General features: G+C 46.5%; 1 protein-coding gene, 1 non-coding gene and 2 pseudogenes across 2 annotated transcripts; 2 read left to right on the forward strand and 2 right to left on the reverse strand.

The window, feature by feature from the left end:
* Positions 1–710: 710 nt before the first annotated feature.
* On the forward strand, positions 711–1,678 carry LOC129070945 (eukaryotic translation initiation factor 2 subunit 1-like; annotated as a pseudogene).
* A 2,138-nt stretch (positions 1,679–3,816) lies between these two features.
* Positions 3,817–17,908, reverse strand: LOC129070507 (signal-regulatory protein beta-1-like). Its single transcript, XM_054573471.1, has 4 exons — positions 17,782–17,908; positions 7,770–8,123; positions 4,784–5,104; positions 3,817–4,209 (listed from the first exon to the last, which is right to left on the reverse strand). The coding sequence occupies exons 1-4, from the start codon at positions 17,849–17,851 to the stop codon at positions 3,845–3,847; spliced, it is 1,110 nt and encodes a 369-aa protein (XP_054429446.1). The 5' UTR covers positions 17,852–17,908; the 3' UTR covers positions 3,817–3,844.
* LOC129070569 (L-aminoadipate-semialdehyde dehydrogenase-phosphopantetheinyl transferase-like) lies at positions 8,393–9,274 on the forward strand (annotated as a pseudogene).
* On the reverse strand, positions 9,912–10,016 carry LOC129071021 (U6 spliceosomal RNA). The gene has a single exon (XR_008529183.1). It is a non-coding gene; the product is annotated as a U6 spliceosomal RNA (small nuclear RNA).
* Positions 17,909–18,111: the final 203 nt, after the last annotated feature.

Here is an 18,111-nt window from a genome sequence, read left to right on the forward strand (position 1 = left end):
AGAATCACCAAATCCTAGGGCAAAGTCTTCCACGGGGCTTCCTTCCGCGCCTCACTCAGCCACAAGGCAAAAGGCAGGCAGCAGCGGGTTGCGACCACCGCCAACGCTAAATTCAGCCTGACACTGGAATACTGCAGAGTGTCCTGGAGATCAGAACACAGATCATAGGGGAAGGCTCCAAAGGAAGTCAGTGCAAAAGGGTTGGCGCAGAATCCCTGTAATCTGTGAACATGTCACTTTACCTGGTAGAAGGGACTAGTGTAGTGATTAAGTGAAAAAGTGAAATGGGGATTTTTAAAAATATTTTTCGAGTGGAGCCAATGCACTCACAAAGATCCTACTAAGTGAAAGCGGGAGGCGGGCGAGTCATAGAAGATGTGATGGCAGAGGTAGGGTTCAGAGCCTCAGCCGAGGAGGGCGGCCGCCTCTAGGGCTGCGAGAGGCAGGGATGGGGATCTTCCCCTAGAGCTGCCAGGAGGGGCCGGTCCTGCCAACCCACTACACATCTCTGACCTCTAGAGCTTCAAGATGATAAATATGTGTTGTTTTAAGGAACTAAGTGTGTGTGGGAATTTGTTACAGAGGTCATAGGGACCTTATATAAAGACGCAGGGACATTTAAAAGGACAGATGAGGCGAATCCCTGCTAATCTCTTCAATTAAAGAGTGTGGCCGACACGCCACTATGGGATTCACACATATACCTCAGAATGCCAGGTCTAGGTTGTTGATTTTATCAACCCAGACTTCCTGAAGTGGAAGATGTAGTGATGGTGAATAGGAGATCCATTGCTGAAATGGGGGCTTATGGCAGCCTGCTGGAATACAATATGGAAGGCATGATTTTTCTTAGTGAGTTGTCCAGAAGGGGTATTAGTTCCATAAACAAACTTATCCCAATGGGCAACAATGAATGTGTAGGTGTCATTAGAGTGGACAAAGAAAAAGGATACATTGATTTGTCAAAAAGAAGAGTTTCTCCAGAGGAAGCGATCAAATGTGAAGATCAATTCACCCAATCCAAAACTGTTTACAGCATTCATCATGTTGCTGAGGTGCTGGAGTCCACCAGGGAGGAGCAGCTGGAGAGCCTGCTCCAGAGGCCTGCTTGGGTCTTTGATGGCAAGTACGAGAGCCCTGGATATGGTGCCTATGATGCATTTAAGCGTGCAGCCTCAGACCCATGAATTTTGGCTAGTTGAGATTTGAATGAAGTTCGGTGGGGAGTACTCATGAACAATTTTAATAGGCGTTGGACCCCATGGGCTGTCAAAATTCGAGCAGATATTGAAATGGCTTGTTATGCTTATGAAGGGACTGATGCTACAAAAGAAGACCTGAGAGCAGATTTGAACTGTTCTGCAGAAACCGCGCCCAGCAAGGTTAATCTCATAGCTCCTCCTCGGAATGCGGTGACTACAACAACCCTAGAGAGGACAGAAGGCTTCTCTGTCCTCAGCCAAGCTTGGGTGTTATTAGAGAAAAGACTGAAGAAAAGAGGGGCATCTTCAATGTTCATATGGAGCCCAACGTGGTCCCAGATACAGAGGAAACCGAACTTGCAAGGCAACTGGAAAGGCTTGAGAGAGAAAACGCAGAAGTGGGTGGAGATGATGATGCAGAAGAAATGGAAGCCAAAGCTGAAGGTTTACGTTGTGGGAAACAGAGTCCTGTTTAAGGAACACAAAACGGCCCTTCTGGCTATAAACCCTAGACTTAAAAGTTTTCCAGTAGTGAAAATTTCAAAGTTGAATATTTTTTATTTCCAAGTATTTAAATGTTCTAAGAGACCAAAATGTGAAATGCCCTCCTGAAATGTCAGCTGTTTTCACGCAGTAGCTCCAACACATTGAACATTTTTAAGCTAAGAACAGTCATAAAGTTGGGTTTTCCATGTCTGATGTCTCCAGATTGAAACTCCTTTGTAGTTCAGTGCCTCCATGTAATTTTACCAAAGCAAATAGTCCCAACCTTTCTATATAAATGTATCAGGCCAACATTAAATAAGTTTCTGAGATATTTAATTAAAAAAAATAAAAACAAAAGGACAGATGAGATTGAAAAATGGGCACCACATAGAGTGCACAACTTCTGTGGAAAGCAAAAGTAAAAGAAGGAAAAGGGTTGTTCGGCAACTGAGTGTTATGGGAAAAAGTAGGGGGCTAGGAAATTCAGAGTCCTTAGAGACTAACAAGAAGAAAAATTTCTTGAGGGGACTCAGAACCTTTTTCCCATTGTTGACACTCACCAGCAAGCATAATTCTGCACTAACATGAGGATTTTGCTGTGCTGACGGAAGTTCCCTCATCTAGAAATATTGTAAAACACCCCAATACCACAAACATGACCAATAAGTTGTGCCTTTTTTGGCCACACCCCTTGGACCGTGACAGCAGTGCCCCGCGCCCTCTGCTGCTGGGGTGGGCTGTGGGTTCCCCGTGAAGAGGGTCCCACAGACGTCCTGCACTTGGCCCCATTTTGCCAACACAGATGACCCAAACACCATCTCCAGCCTCAGAACTTAGTGGGCCTGCTGGGTCAGGCACAATGGGAACGCCCAGAAGTAATTGCCTGATTTGACCCTGTGGGAGATGGAAACTCAAAAGCAAGCCCGAGGCGGCCCAGGGAAGATGGCGGAGACCCATCTCTCCTGCTGTCCTTGGTCAGTCCTCCTCTGGCCCCAAGAGGTAACACCAGGTTTGAGCAGTGGAGGGGGGATCTGAGAGATGGAAGGGAAGGCACACCGGCTCGGGCCCTGAGGGTGGGAGACGACACACAGCATTCAGGTGTCATAGGTGGCACTATGCCAGCACCCAGGCATGGAATGCAGCCCAGGTGTGGCATTTCAAAAGGTCTCAAACCAATCATCTATGTTCCATTCCAAGAAATGAGGAAAAAGGGAGCAAAATCAACCCAAACCAAATAGGAGACAGGAATTAGAAAGCAAAGAGAAAAAAATCAACGAAATTGAAACAGAAAAGACAAGAAAAGTGAAAAGGGGGTTCTTTTAAAGATGCATAGAACTGAAAAACTTCTATCAAGGCTGATGAAGGATAAAGAAGGAATGACGTATTTCCATGCGAGGAATGAGCTGGGAAAGCACTGTGACCCGCGGACATCAGCAGGGGAATGAGGGATATTGTGAGCGACTCTGCAGTAGGACGGTGGTGACTGTTGCTGGTCTGTTTTTTTTTTTTTTTAATTTACTCCTAATTAGAGAGAGAGAGAGATCAATTTGTTGTTCCACTTATTTATGCATTCATGGGTTGATTGTTGTACGTGCCCTGATTGGGGATCAAACCTGAAACATTGGTGTGTAGGGACAAGTCACAAACTAAGGGAGCAACTTGGCCAAAGCTTTTGCTGGTCTATTGTCACAGATATGGGGAGAAGAAGGTCTGTAATGTGACCACGCACAGTCACTTGAGTGCCCTGTTCACACTCACACTCCACGTCCTCAGGGCTCTCCTTCTGGAATTTCACAGAGCAGCAAGTTCAGGCATTTCCTGGGTGACCTTACGGATGCACATGGAAAAGTCTAGGAGGGAGGAGAGACCAGGGGGCAGGGGGAAACAGCATGGAGGAGGGAGGGCCTGACGGGACCGTGGACGCAGGGACTGTAAGGAGAAGAAGGGGGAGGCAGGACACTGAGAAGATGATCACCCTCTGTTGCTCTTCCTTCCTTTCATGTATATTGATGACCAGAGATCTATAAAGATTTGTACCAAACTCCTACCAGTGGTGACCCTTGGAGGGTGCGGGTTGTGGGAGGGAAGCTCACATCACAATTCTGCTTTCTATTGATAGTTACTAAACATAGTTACTACTCTTAACATGAAAAATGTTAAGTATTAAAGAGCAGGTAGGTTGGAGTGGAGGCCTCACCAGAGGGTTCATCTGCGTCCTGGTGAGCGGAGGCCTCTAGGGTGAGGTTCCTGCCGACCGCCGGCTGCCCATCGTGCTGCACCTGACAGGTGAGCACCACGTCCTCCCTGCGGGCAGATGAATTCACCAGGATCCAGTTCCTCCAGCTGAAGGTCCCGTCCTTGTTCTCTACCTGGGTCCAGGATGTTTTTATTTCGGACTTGCTTCCGTTCTCCAACCAGGTCAGCTGTAGGTGCTGGGGGTAGAAGTTCTTCACGTGGCAGATGATGATGTTCACCTGGATCTCTGACATGGGGCGTTGGGTAATGTCCAAGGTGGGCGGAACTGAAACAGCACAGGGCAGAAATCTGACCTCATGGAACACACAGATCCCAGAAGAGGGACCTGAACTTAGCTCCCCCACCATAGCAAGGGGGTAACTCAGGACAGGGCTACGTATGCACAGGTGCTCACGTTCTCTTTGCAGATGAATGAAATCGCTAAGTGCAGTGCCCTGCACACCGCAGATGCCCCAAGACTGGTGGCTGCTATTAGGGTAATATGAGTGAAATCAAACAGCACAGCCTTGCATGCAGTGGGAACATAATAACTAGCAAAATAGCAAAATTGAAGAGCAAAGACGAGCTTGTTTTGTAGCAGGTGCTCAGTTATTGAAGTTGCTATTGGTAAAGGAGATGAAACTACTAAGCACACTGCTTGGCATGTGGTAGATATTCACTTAGAAGCTTCTATTAAATAGTGGTTTTTTTTGCTTGGGCAATCCATGTGCCTGGTAGTGGGAAGGACTGTGCGGAGTTAGACTCCAGGCGATTGCAGGCCTGGAGCAAAGAGCAGGAGGAAGAGCCGGCTGCAGGGGAGGAGCCAGGCATGGGTCAGGCTGGGGGTGAGGGACATCTACCTCGGATGACCTCAGACAGGTTGGCAGTCTGACGAAGAGGAGGGCCCCCCTGCAGGGTGACGTGGTCCACCTGGCAGATGACCTGGGAGCGGACATCCCCCGCGGCCAGCCGCACCCTGGCCGTGCTGGAGACGCTGTAGGAAGGGCTGTCTCCCTCTGGGTCCACGGCGGTCCAGGAGGCTGGGAGCTCGTTCTCATCTTTGAACCATCTCAAGATGATGTTCCTGGGGGAGAAGCCGTGGCACTCACAGGTGAAGTTCACCGTCTGCCCAGGTGCGGCCCTCCCCGTGGGGGCTGATACCACGGGGGGCGAGGGTTTGGCTATAAAAGGAGCATAATGAACAATGAGCATGGTTGTGATCATCAGCACTAATGACAAGCATGTGACACTGTCAAGGACCTTCTTATATATTATTTTTATCCTTTTACTAATGCTGGGAGGGCGTGTCATTGTCCTCATCTTACAGAGGAGGACACTCTGGTCCTTGGAGATGAGCTCTGAGGTAGAGCCTGGCCAACAAGCAGCTCCAGACCTGACTTCCAAGCGCACCTTCTTTTGTCCCCAGGTGACCTCCTGCCAGTCAGGACACAGGAACAGCATTAGCGATCAGTCTCATCACTTGTACTGACTGCTTAGAGCTGAGCCCATCCTTCCAGACCCCTGAACAGGAGCTGTGATTAACAAGCTTCATCAAGTGGGGAACTGGGCACTTGAGCGAAACCGAGACTTTCCAGCAGCACCAGCTGTGGGATGACAAGACCACGGCTCAGCCGGGGTCAGTTCTCTCCAGGCTGCCATCGTAACAGCCTGTCAGGGGCGATTTGACCATAGCATCAATATTTAAACAATGATTTGATTATATTCCTTTATGAACACACTGTGCATACTTTCTGCAGGTGAGGAACGGGGGCCCAGCAATGCTACCTGGGTCACGACGCTGACGTAACCCTGATCTGGGAGGCTCCCCCGTGCTGGACGAGTCACACAGAGCTCCTCAGATCCTTTCCACTTTCCTAGGAGTGGCCCATGCTTATCACCATTTTATGGATGAGGAAACTGAGGCTTGGGGAGACGAAGGCACTGTCGCCTCCCCAACTAATGTGTCCCAGAGGTGTTTCCTGTGGCCCCCCAAGTACTCACGACCAGCAAGAGAGCACATGCCCACGTTTAGGAACCTGACACTGATTGTCGCCTGCTCCAGGGAGGAGTGGCCTCCAATGGCCCAGGCCTGGAGACCTTGTAGCCATAAATGGAAGACGGGGCTCCTGACAACTGGGTCTGGAATATGAACTCTTGCTCCCCTGGAGCCCCACTACTCTTGAGGAAATGCCCCCTGCCTCATCCTCAGTCTGTGGGGACAGGAAAGGTGACATATAGTGTTGTGGGGGGTCCAATGACCCCTCTCTGCTCTACCCCGGCCACTGTCCCCAGGCTGCTCCTGCAGGCTGCTCAGAGAGGGAATAACACCAATTAAGAAATAGCTTCAGGACATCGTGGGACATGTGAGTATCTGTCTCATCCTAGTTGTAAAGCTAGAGCTGCCTCCCCCACAGGGCCTTTCCAGAGATTCATCTATAGACTCATCGACCGATTGCTGAAGAAGAGGGTTGGAGCTTTCTCCACATGTGGACAGGCACGGTGGGCGGTGCGGAGAGCGGGGGCGGTGCGGACTGCGATTCATGCTGCTTGGGGTTCAAATCCTAGTTCCCCTCCTCTGAGTTCAGGTCCCTCTCTGAGCATCAGTGTCCTCTTCTAGCAAAAGGGCACAGAGGCCCCTCCCGTACTTCACTCATTATTAAGTAAATTCCATGATGAAGACCACGTCCCGGCCCCGTCCTGCCTCCCTGGTTCTCATCCAGGGCATCCTCTGGGCAGGCAGCTTGCGGAAGAGGAACGAGCGCTCTGCCCGGAGGCAGCAGATCTCAGATGGAGCCTCTTGTGACCTGGGGTTACCAAGGCAAGGGACACGCCCTTGGGAACTTCTGTAATATCTGCTAATTCAGAATAAACGCAGCTTCCCTGCTTATGCCCACGGTCACCTTTTGGCCTCAGGTTCCCATCTGTGCGTGGGGTGTCAGGCAGCATGGCCCAAAGATTCTTCGTGGGCTGATATTTCAGGATTCAGGATTCTGGGCGTCTGGCAGAAAACCCTAAAGAGCTCTTTTGTGCCTCAGCGGGATGACCCCTATGTCACCCACAGGGGGAACCTCCTCCCGGGCTGAGGGACACCCTGAGAAAACTCTGCTCAGAGTCTAAGTGACAGTGTGACTGGGCCCTGAAATAAGGGGGTTTCTCAGACAGACCCACAGCGAATATCCAACCGCTGGGCACCCCCACCCAGCAGGGCTGTCGGAGTAAATGGGGTCTGTGCCTCTTAGGGATTTCTTCTCGCCTGATGCTTCTGAGGAAGAGATAAAGAAACGTGTTCCTCCCTCCCTGCCCTGCAGGGATTTCTCCCAGAGAAGGGGAAGAGAACAAAGCTTCATTGGAGAAGGGCCTTTGCTTAGTTCACCGCAGCTCCCAAGGCACCCAGAGCGGGGCCTGGCTCACAGGACGTGCTCAGGGAGTGTCAGTAAGTGGGGGGGGGGGGGGGGGGGGGCGCTCAGCCACACTGAGGGGAGCACTCTCTGCGGGCAGGGGTGAGGTCTGACCCTGTGACGGGCCGGTCACTCAAACCTGCAGTTCCCTCATCTCTGGAAACAAAGGGCTGGAGGGGATTGGATAAGGCAAGGGCTGGGTGGTCAGGCAAATTGGAGGTCCAGACTTTTCCCACTATTTATCAGCCATGGGGCCTGACAAATAGCATGACCTCACCAGGCCTCATCTTCCCAACCTGCAGAAGGGGCGAAATCAGACCCTGAATCAGACCCGGACTGTGAGCACCCACCGCTGCACCTCATTTCTAGTTCTTGCTCAAAAAATGGAGGTTGTTCTTCTGGACTTGATGTCACACATCAGGAACAAAGGGTCCCACATTGTACTCACCACTCATGATGAGCTGAGTGCCTGCCCCAGACTTGAGCTCTGTGTTGTCAGTATCCCCTTTGCGGAACTTCACACAGTAGTAGGTCCCGGCGTCTGCTGGGGAGATGTTACTGATGCGGATGGAAAAGTCTGTGTTGTCTTTACTTGTGGTGTTTCCAACTGTTGTTATTCGGGGGCCGAGGCCTCCATTGAAATCGTAGATTAACTCCCGGCCTGGCCCTGTCCCCCGGAACCACTGTGTGGGCCCCACGGGGATAGCAGAGGTCACGGTGCAGCTCAGGGTGGCCGTCTCTCCGGCTGCTACTAACACTGACTTGTCAGGCTGAATCACCTGCAGCTCCGCACCTGCCCCTCCTGCAGGAAAGCACAGAGCAGTTGTTTATTCTTCTGTGTGTGACCCTGTAGGTTTTGTGAGGTCTTTATCAACAACAGCTTTTACTGAGTGCACACCCTGAATGTGCGTCAGCTCAGCACAGTGCCTGCGTCACACATGGAACGCTCACAGCAAGCTGGTCATGTCATACGCTATTACAAATGAGGACATGGAGGTACATAGAAGTAAACTGATGTGATGGAGAGGAGGTTTAAGTTTTCCTGCCAAGCAGGTCTGCTCAGTGCCACCAATGGAGGCCGTGCACTTGGCCTTGTCCTGGGCCGCTCGGCTGCCCAGCTGAGCCGCGTGGCTGCTGGTGTGACCGATTCAGCCTGAGAAGAAGGAGCGCGTCAGCCAGTCTGTCTGTGCCCAGGACCATAGGCAGCCAAGGCTGGTCTTCTGATGATGAGGAGATTAGTTGCAGAGAATTTGAATGTCTCTTAGAATAATTGTTTGCATAGAACTGCAAAAGTGAAAGCAGTTCTTACAAAAGATTCCGTACACCTTTACCTCAATTTCAGCTGCAACATCTCTCATTGAAGGGGCTGTGCTGCCCTCGCTGCTGAACCTGAGCTACAAGTTGGAACTGACACAGTGGACACTAGTTTTCCAGGCTGTGGTTCAATTTGGGAATGCCTTCATAGTATGAACAGAAAGTTTACCCACCAAGAATGGAAAACAATCAGAAGCTTTGAAGACGAAGGCACTCGGCGGCTATGTGTTACCAGAATTGGGCACCGAAAGAAGCCCTCACGAACGTCATAGGTGTGGGACTAGGATTTGATGGCAATGGCTTGATCCGCTACGTCCCCATGAAACCCGCATCTAGGGCAGGTTTATAAGGGAAACACATTTGTTTCCGGGTGAAGAGAAGAAAAAAAAAGAATGGTCGTTTGAGGAACACAAAATAGAGGAGCAGCAGTTTGCTGCAGTGGCTCTGAGCAAACCTGATGGCTGTAGACACCAGGATGTTTGGTCTGCAGATGAGTCTCAACCCTCCCAGACAGTTTACTGTTCTGACCTACAAGGACTTACACCGTCTGCTGTTCCTATGGCCCCTGAAGAGCCCTCATTTGGGGACTGTTTTTGCCACGCAGAAAAAATCCTGATACAAAATGGTACAAAGTCATGATATGATAAGAAAGGGAAATGAAACCTTTTGTGATATTCTATATTCACCAAACAGTTTGTAAAAGAAAAGCACAACTTTTCCAATTAAAAGACCATACACACCCACTAGAGGTAGCTTTCTAGATTACACATTTACCTTTTCTTCCCCTTCAGTTTGCAGTGAATTGACAGAAGAAATCAAAAAGTGTGGCACAATCTTTTTTTCTTTTTCGCTTTGGTATTATTTTTTTCATGCCATCTTCCTCTGACAAATTGTTTATATTTTTGAGTGCATGATGTTGTGATTTAGGTAAGAAATATATATTTTGTGGTAGTATTTTTCTAGCTCCAGGTTACTAAAACCCTTGGAATTCCCCAAGTGATTAGAGCATCTTTTGTTACTTCTTTTTTTATTGTTGTTCAATGACAGCCGTCCCTATTCCCCCGTTACCCTCCTCCTGCCCTACCCACCCCACCTCCCACATTCAGTCCTCCCTCCACCCGTCGTCTAAGTCCACGGGTCGTTTCTACATGTTCTTGATGACCGTTCCCCTTCTTTACCCAGGTATCCACCCGCCCCCTCTCCTCTTGTGACTGTCACTTTGTTCTTTATGTCCCTGTCTCTGGTTCTATTTTGCTCGCTCCTTTGTTTAGTTGATAAAAACATGGAACGCTTCATGAATACACGTCATGCTTGCGCAGGGGCCATGCTAACCTTCTCTGTACTGTCCCAGTTTTAGCTTCTGTGCTGCTGAAGTGAGCACGTGTGGCACAATCCTAAGTGACACAGGCATAATCGTTTTGTTGTACTTTGCTTTTGCGCTTCACAGGCGCTGCATTTTTTTGCAAATGGAAGGCAAGGAGGCCCTCCACCAGCAAGAAGATTATGTCGCCCTTTACTGTGGAGGTCTGGAGCTGAACCCGGACTATCTGTGCGGCATGCCTGCACGTGCTTGGGGAAAAAACAGAAAATGCAAATACGCCATTGGGAGACATTTAAATTTCTGTGTTTCTGACATAACTATATCAGAGATAACTATTTCTCAAACCTTCTTCTTGGCAAATAAATCTATATTGGTTTTGAATCAAAAATGGGAACATACTATTTTGTAATGTTTTTCTCTTATCTGCACATCTCCTGTTCTTAAATACTTCTGTGGTGAAACTTTCCCAGGCTCTAATGTATTCTATCGTATGCCTAATATCAGTTAGGATGCTTTTGACCAGAGGTAAGTGTCCAATATAATTAACCTAAGTAATCAAGGACATTCATTATCTCACACAACACGCAGCTCAGAGGGGTCATTAAGGACACTGCTTTGCTTCAGCCTCAGGTTGGCCTTAGGCTTGTCTCATGGTCCTGAGAGCTGCTGCCGTAACTTCAGCTTCACATCTTCATAAAATTACTTTGAAAAGTCAGGAAAGGCTGTCTGTCCTCTCACATCTCAGTTCTGTCAGTGAGGAGTGCATTTCCCGTGGGTCCCCAGAAGATTTCTCCTCAGTTTCCCGGGACTCAGTTCAGCTCACAGAGAAAGTGATCGTTAGACTCTGTGGGAAGTAGACTCTGGGGAAGGAAGAAGCTAAGGGAGGGGGGAGAATGGCATGGAGGGGGAGCCCACAGCCTGCCGACAGGGACGTGTGCCATGATTCACTCACCAATGCCCTTTCTCAGACATTTTGGTCATCTGCAGACTTCACTGTAAACAGTGGTGCAGAGAAATCCTTGTAACCACTTCGAGGTAAAGGCTGAATTATGTCTTAGAGAAAATTTCTGGAAGTGGAATAATTGGTTCAAAGGAATTAAACATTTTTAGAATTTTGATAAGTAATGCCAAGTGTCTCTCCAAAAAGACTGCAACTTACACTTCCAGTTAGTTCTATATGTGTGACCTCCCTTTTTCCTGGCACCTACATACTCCCTGGTAAACTGTAGATACTATCTTTTTTTTTAAAAAAAATTAATCTTTGACAATGTAAGTGAAAAATTGTACCTTAGTTTTTAAATTTTTATTTCTTCATGATAAATAAGGTTGATATAGCAGTGTTGTTTTTGGCTGTTTGTATTACTTCTTTTAATGAACTATCTGTTCATTGTTTTTGGCTGTTTTTGTTTTAGTAAATAGGCCTTAATTTAAAGTGTGATCACAATATATAAAATTCCAACTCCATCATATTGATGAAAGAATCTATTATATGGTTTTAATGCATATCTTGGGGAGTTAGTGTCATTATGATTACTATGAAGAAATGAAATAATTTGACTTTTTTAATCAGTAAATGGGATGTTGTGTGTAATTGTATAATATTAGATTCTTTGCTTAGTGAAGAAATTTGAATGACAACTTCTGGTCAAGATGATGGCATAGGTAAACAGGGCTCAGCCTCTCACATAGCCACATCAAAATTACAACTAAACTACAGAACAACCCTCTCAGAGCCATCAGAAATTGAGTTGAATAGAAGTCCAACAACTATGGAACTGAAGAAACCACATCCATCCAGACATCAAAGTAGCTCTACCTAATACACAGAAACAAACACAGGGAGGCAGCCAGAATGAGAAGACAAAGAAACATGGCCCAAATGAAAGAGATCAAAACTCCAGAAAAAGAGCTAAACAAAATGGAGACAAGCAATCTATCAGATGCAGAGTTCAACACACTGGTTATGAGGATGCTCAAGAAACTTAGTGAGGACCTCAGCAGCATAAAAAGAACCAGTCATAAGTGAAGGAAACACTAATTGAAATAAAGAACAATTTACAGGGAAACAACAGTGGGGTGGATGAAGCAGAGAATCAAATTAGTGATTTGGAACATAAGGAAGCAAAAAACAACCAATCAGAACAACAGGTAGAAAAAAGACTCCTGACTTCCGGCCAAGATGGAGGCATAGGTAGCTACACTTTGCTTCCTTACACAACCAAAAGAAGGACAAAAACCAATTTAAAAGCAAAATGCAACTGGAACTGCCAGGAAGTTGAACTGTATGGAAGTCTGACAACCAAGGAATTATATGAGAAACATTGATCCAGACTGGTAGGTAGGGCGGAGATGGGCAGCTGGCGTGGAGAGGATGTGCAGCAAGGCAGCAGCTGGTGGACCGAGCAGTCCTCATTCCTGTATGGACAAAATGGGAGGAACAACCGGGGAGTGTGACAGGCTGCACAACCCAAGGTTCCAGTGCGGGAAATAACACCTCAAAACCTCTGGCTGTAAAAATCTGTGGGAGTTTCAGCAGTGGAGAAACTCCCAGCCACAGGAGAGTCCATTGGAGGGGCCCACAGGGTCCTCGAATGTACATAAACCCACCCACCTGGAAATCAGAACCAGAAAGGCCCCATTCACTTGTGTGTAACACAGGAAGTGACAGAAAGAGGGGCGAGAGCTGAACAAGCAGTATTGTTCCTCCCTGACCCCTCCCACACATACAGCACCACAACACAGCAAACTGGGTTACCCGGCTCTAGTGAATACCTAAGGCTCTGTCACTTACAACATAACATTTGCGCTGAGACAAAGAAATGTGCCCCAAATGAGAGAGCAGATCAAAACTCTGGAAACAGAACTGAGCAATAAGGAGATAGCCAACGTCTCAGGTGCATAGTTCAAAACATTGGTAATCAGGATGCTCACAGAAATGGCTGAGTATGGATATAAAATAAAGGAAGAGGTGAAGGCTATGCAAAGTGAAATGAAGAAAACTATACAGAGAACCAACAGAAATGGGAAGGAAACCAGGACTCAAATCAACGATTTGAGCAGAAGGCAGAAATAAACATTTAACTGCAACAGAATGAAAAAACAAGAATTCAAAATGATGAGGAGAGGTTTAGGAACCTCTGGGACAACTTTAAACGTTCCAACATCCAAATCACAAGGGTTCCAGAAAGAGAAGAAGAAGAGAAAGAAATAGAAAGTTTATTTGAAAAAAACAATGAAGGAAAACTTCCCCAATCTGGTGAAGGAAATAGACTTCCAGGAAGTCCAGGAAGCTCAGGGAGTCCCAAAGAAGTGGACCCAATGAGGGAGCACACACCAAGGCACATCATAATTAAGTTACCCACGATTAAAGATAGAGAATCTTAAAAGCAGCAAGAGAACAGGAGTTACCTATAAAGAAGTTCCCATAAGATTATCAGCTAATTTCTCAAAGAAACCTTATAGGCAAGAAGCGGCTGGCAAGAAGTATCCAAAGTCATGAAAGGAAGCACCTACATCCGAGATTACTGTATGCAGCAAAGCTATCATTTGGAATGGAAGGGCAGAGAAAGTGCTTCCCAGATAAGGTCAAGTTAAAGGAGATCATCATCACCAAGCTCTTATTATATGAATTATTAAAGGGGCTTATCTAAAAAAAGGAAGAATATAAAAACGATGAACACGAAAATGACAACAAATTATCACAATTATCAACAACTGAACCTATAAAACAAAATAAAAACAAACTATGCAAACAACAAGAACAGGCACAGAATCACAGAAATGGAGATCACATGGAGGTTTATCTGTGGGGAGGGTGAGAGGGGAGAATGGGGGAAAAGTACTGGGAATAAGAAGCATAAGTGGTAGGTACTAAATAGGCAGGGGGAGGTTAAGAACAGTATAGGAAATGGAGAAGCCAAAGAACTTATATATATGACCCATGGATATGAACTAAGGGTGGGATTGCTTGAGGGATGGGTAGTGCAGGGTGGAGAGGGGTACAGGGAAGGAACATATGGGACAACTGTAATAGCTTAATCAATAAAATATACTTAAAAAAGCAAAAAAGAATACAAAAATGAGGATAGTATAAGCACCCTCTGGGACACCTTCAAGCATTCTAATATTTGCATCATAGGGGCATTAGAAGGAGAAGGGAAAGAGGAAGAACTTGGAAATTGATTTGAAAAAATAATGAAAGAAAACTTCCCTGATTTGGTGAAGGAAATAGGCATGCATGTCCAGGAAGCACAGAGAGTCCTAAAACAGATGGATGCAAAGAGGCCCACTCCAAGACACATCGTAATTAAAATGCCAAATGTTAAAGGGAGAATCTTAAACACAGCAAGAGAAATGCAGAGTTCCCTGCAGGGGAGATCCCATAAGACTGTCAGCTGATTTCTCAAAAGAAACTTTATAGGCTAGGCAGCATCGGCAAGACATATTCAAAGTGATGAAAAGCAAGGACCTACAACCTGGATTACTCTAGCCAGAAAAGCTATCATTTAGAATGGAAGGAGAGATAAAGTGTTTCCCAGAGAAGGTAAAGCTAAAGCAGTTCATCATCACCAAGCCATTATTACATGAAACGTTAAAGGGACTTATTGATGAAAAAGAAGATCAAAACTATGGACATTAAAATGGCAGCTAATTCACAACTATCAGCAACCAAATCTAAAAAAAGAAACTAAGCAAAAAATCAGAACAGGAACAGAATCATAGATATGAAGATCATTTGGAGGGTTATCAGCTGGGAGAGGGAAGAGGGGAATGTGGGAAACGGTGCAGAGATTAAGAAGCATAATGGTAGGTACAAAATAGGCGGGGGGGGGGGCGGGTCTTAAGCAAAGTATAGGAAATGGAAAAGCCAAAGAACTCATATGTACCAGCCATGGACATGAACTAAGTCGCGGGGGGGGGGGCGGGGATTGCTGGAAGGAATGGCGTTACCAGGCGGAGGTGGGCAAAGGGGGAAAAACTGGAACAACTGTACTAGTATAATCAATAAAATATATTTTTTAAAAAAGAAGAAAAATAAATAATGTCATTCAACGGTGGAGGCAGCTGTGGCACCACAGAGAAATCCTGTGCTCTTTCCTATTTCTTAGCTTCTCCTCAGGGACAAAATCTGTGTGTCACCTTTGCAGAGTGTGAGCTGGTGAAATCCACCCACTGAGCCCTGAAATCCACTCACTCCGAGGCTGTGTGTAAGCACATAGCCTCGAAGGCAGCCACGTGCTCATGGGGTAGGTCTTTTGGTCTCAAGCACATCATGGTTTGGATTCTAAAGTCAGAAAAGAAGACTGAGGAGAGGGAAGCTGAATAGCTGAGCCAAAAATGGGAGAAATGGTAATGAACATCAAGGGAGAAGTGGAGGGGATAGACAAATAGAGAAGTGGACTCAAAGCTCTGCCATCTGTGCATCTATAAACCTCATATTTACATCTTTTGCAGGCCGTTCCTCTGAACTCCGCACTGGACATCTAACTGCCCACTCACCGTTTTCTTTGGATGGAAACAGACATCTCACAGTTAACATGTCCAGAGTGAACTCCTGCATCTCCCCCACAGCTCTCAGCACCTCACCTCAGCACCGTTATTCGTCCAGATGCTCAGGTCACCCACTCGTGGTGTCTTGCTCTCCTCGCCAAATCCTCTGCACAGAAACCCTGTGCCTCTCCTTCCACATGCTCCCAAGTCTCCATCTTCCTCCTCCTCTACTGTCCTGGTGCAAGTCACTTGTTTCTGCTTGCCTGAGTGTTCCACCTGCTTCTCTCCATGTCCTGCTAGAGTCTATTCTCAACCAAATGCTATGCTATTTTAAACCTATGTCACATTATGTTACTTCTTTCTTCAAAGCGTTGCAATGGAAATCTTTTCACACAGAGAGACGGCTAAGAACAGCCGCACAAAGCAGGAAGAGTATACTCTCATGGCTGTGCACATGCTGTTCCCGGACAGGAGGGCTCTTCCCCGAGATAACCGCACGGCTCACTCCCGACTTTCTTTTAATTTTGGCTCGAAACACCCCTTCTAGGTGATGCCCACCTGGACTACCCTGTTTAACATACATCCCAGTTTACAGATTCCCCCAATTCTCCTATTTAGCAGTACTTCCATTTCCCCCAAAAGGTAACAATTTCTAATATTCCATCTCATTTACTTCTACATACCATTATTCTATATAATTTAGTATGTCAATTGTTTACTGTCATTTCTCTACTGGGATATAAGCTCAATAGGAGCAATTACTTCATTTCTTTTTTTCACCAACACACACCTCATGTTCTTACAATGTTTTGGTCCATTGGAAGTGTCCAATGAATATTATAAGTGTGAATTGTCCAAACTCCTCTTTGAACCTCTGAAGCTTATTTTAAGTGGGTAAATTTGTGGAAATGATGTCAGAAACTGAGTTTACCAACTAGATGACTTGGCGAAAAACAATAGCATCTTGTTCATATGCAGGAAGCAGAAGAACCCACGAGCAGAAAACCACAAACCCTCTGCCCCAACACCCAACCTTCCCCACACTCCCTGGCCCAAGTGGCAGAAATCTCATGGGACAGATGTGGGCCAATTGTGAAATTCATGAGGTCTGGGATCAGACTGCTTGAGTTCTAATAATAAATTGCTCTACCATTTACCTTTGAGTGACCTTGAACCTCTCCGTGTTTTTTTTTCCTCCTCTGTAATTAGGTGTGACAAGGGAATCTACCTTGGATATAATGATCACACTATATTGGATATAATGATCACATGAGGTAAGAGACAAGAATTTCTCACAGTATCTGCACTTAGTGAGTGTTCAAGAAATGGAAAAGTTAGTACTACTTTACTTCCTGGGTCTTGATGCTTCAACGGATATTACAGGACACAGATATAGATATAGGTATATATAGATGTAGATATATTAGATATAGCTATAGAGATCATAGAGGCAGGATTCTCTGTATCTTTATTCCCTTTTCTCTCTTCATATCCATCCATCATGGAAGAGCGGTGCCAAGATGATACTTCATAAAATTCTACTCATTTTTACCAAGGGAGAAGATTACTTGTCTTAAGAGTTTGGGAGAGGGTACGGAGTACATTTAGAGAAGTAGAAAGAAAGAGGGTGTCTAAGAGACAGAGAGAATTAAACATGTGTTCAATCATTTCATAGGGACTAAAAATAATTTGAAGAGCACAAAAGGGAAAGTCTTTTTGAAATTCCCAGGTGTGGGTGTGTGTGCACTTACTCAAAACTCCTTATACACACACATGATACACACATCTCAAACATATATATACAAGTGGCCTGATGGGTGCTGACTATTCTTATTTTACCTCTTTGTGTTTTCTGACTTTTCCACAATTAGCTTTCACTGAGAAGCCATATAATGCGGTTAAAGAAATGAGCTCTGGAGCTGCTCAGCCTGCACTTGAATCCCGGCTGAAATTCTGTCTTACATCGGTTTCATTGGACCTGTGACTCTCTCTGCCTCAGTTTCCTCATCTGTAAATTGGGGATGATAGTGATAGCGCTCACACAGAGATGTTGTGAGGATTAGGGCATTTTATACCCACAAAGCTGTCACTGGTGTGGTTGGAAGCATCATCTGTTCTGGTGGGTCTGGTATCCAAACCAGAGTATGCCTTCAGGTGATGGACCCACAGAGAAAACAATAGACCCCTGATTTCATGCTCTCAGATACTGCTTGGTTCTCGGCCTTCTGTGAAAGCACTGGGTATGTTCCCTGCTTTCCTGGAGGCTCTAAATTTTCAGGGGTAGGAAAAAGTCCAGGGGGGAGAGAAAGGAGATTCTACCCCAAGGCACGCTCACCTGTGAAGCCCAGAAGGAGAGTCAGCAGCAGGCCAGGAGGAGGGCGGAACCAGGAGGCAGAGACGGGCATCCTGGAGGCCTGAGGAGCCTGCTGTATTCTCCTGTGTGCTGGGAGAACGGACCTCTGCTCTGTGAGAGGAGAGTGGCCCCGCCTCCTGCGATATAAGAGGAAGTGCCCAGGATGGGGTGCGATGGCTGTGAGACAGTAGCTTGCTTCCAGATTTGAGACAGTTTCTATTTCCAGATTGTGAAATAGAATCAGGAAGAGAAGGCAGCTGCAGGGTGAGGAGTTATGCATCTTAGTTGTCAGAGCCTTGGACAGGCCTACAG

Source organism: Pteronotus mesoamericanus, unplaced genomic scaffold (assembly GCF_021234165.1).
Source record: "Pteronotus mesoamericanus isolate MK-2021 breed Mesoamerican mustached bat unplaced genomic scaffold, CSHL_Meso_final contig_25, whole genome shotgun sequence".
Lineage (NCBI taxonomy): Eukaryota > Metazoa > Chordata > Mammalia > Chiroptera > Mormoopidae > Pteronotus > Pteronotus mesoamericanus.

Excerpts from the sequence above, each read along its gene's own strand:
- LOC129070507 (XM_054573471.1), bottom strand. The coding sequence starts at position 17,851 with ATGCCCGTCTCTGCCTCCTGGTTCCGCCCTCCTCCTGGCCTGCTGCTG. Across the intron at positions 5,105-7,769 it reads CACTCAGCTCATCATGAGTG|CCAAACCCTCGCCCCCCGTG; the intron begins GTGAGTACAATG and ends CTCCTTTTATAG. Across the intron at positions 4,210-4,783 it reads CCTGTCTGAGGTCATCCGAG|TTCCGCCCACCTTGGACATT; the intron begins GTAGATGTCCCT and ends GTGCTGTTTCAG.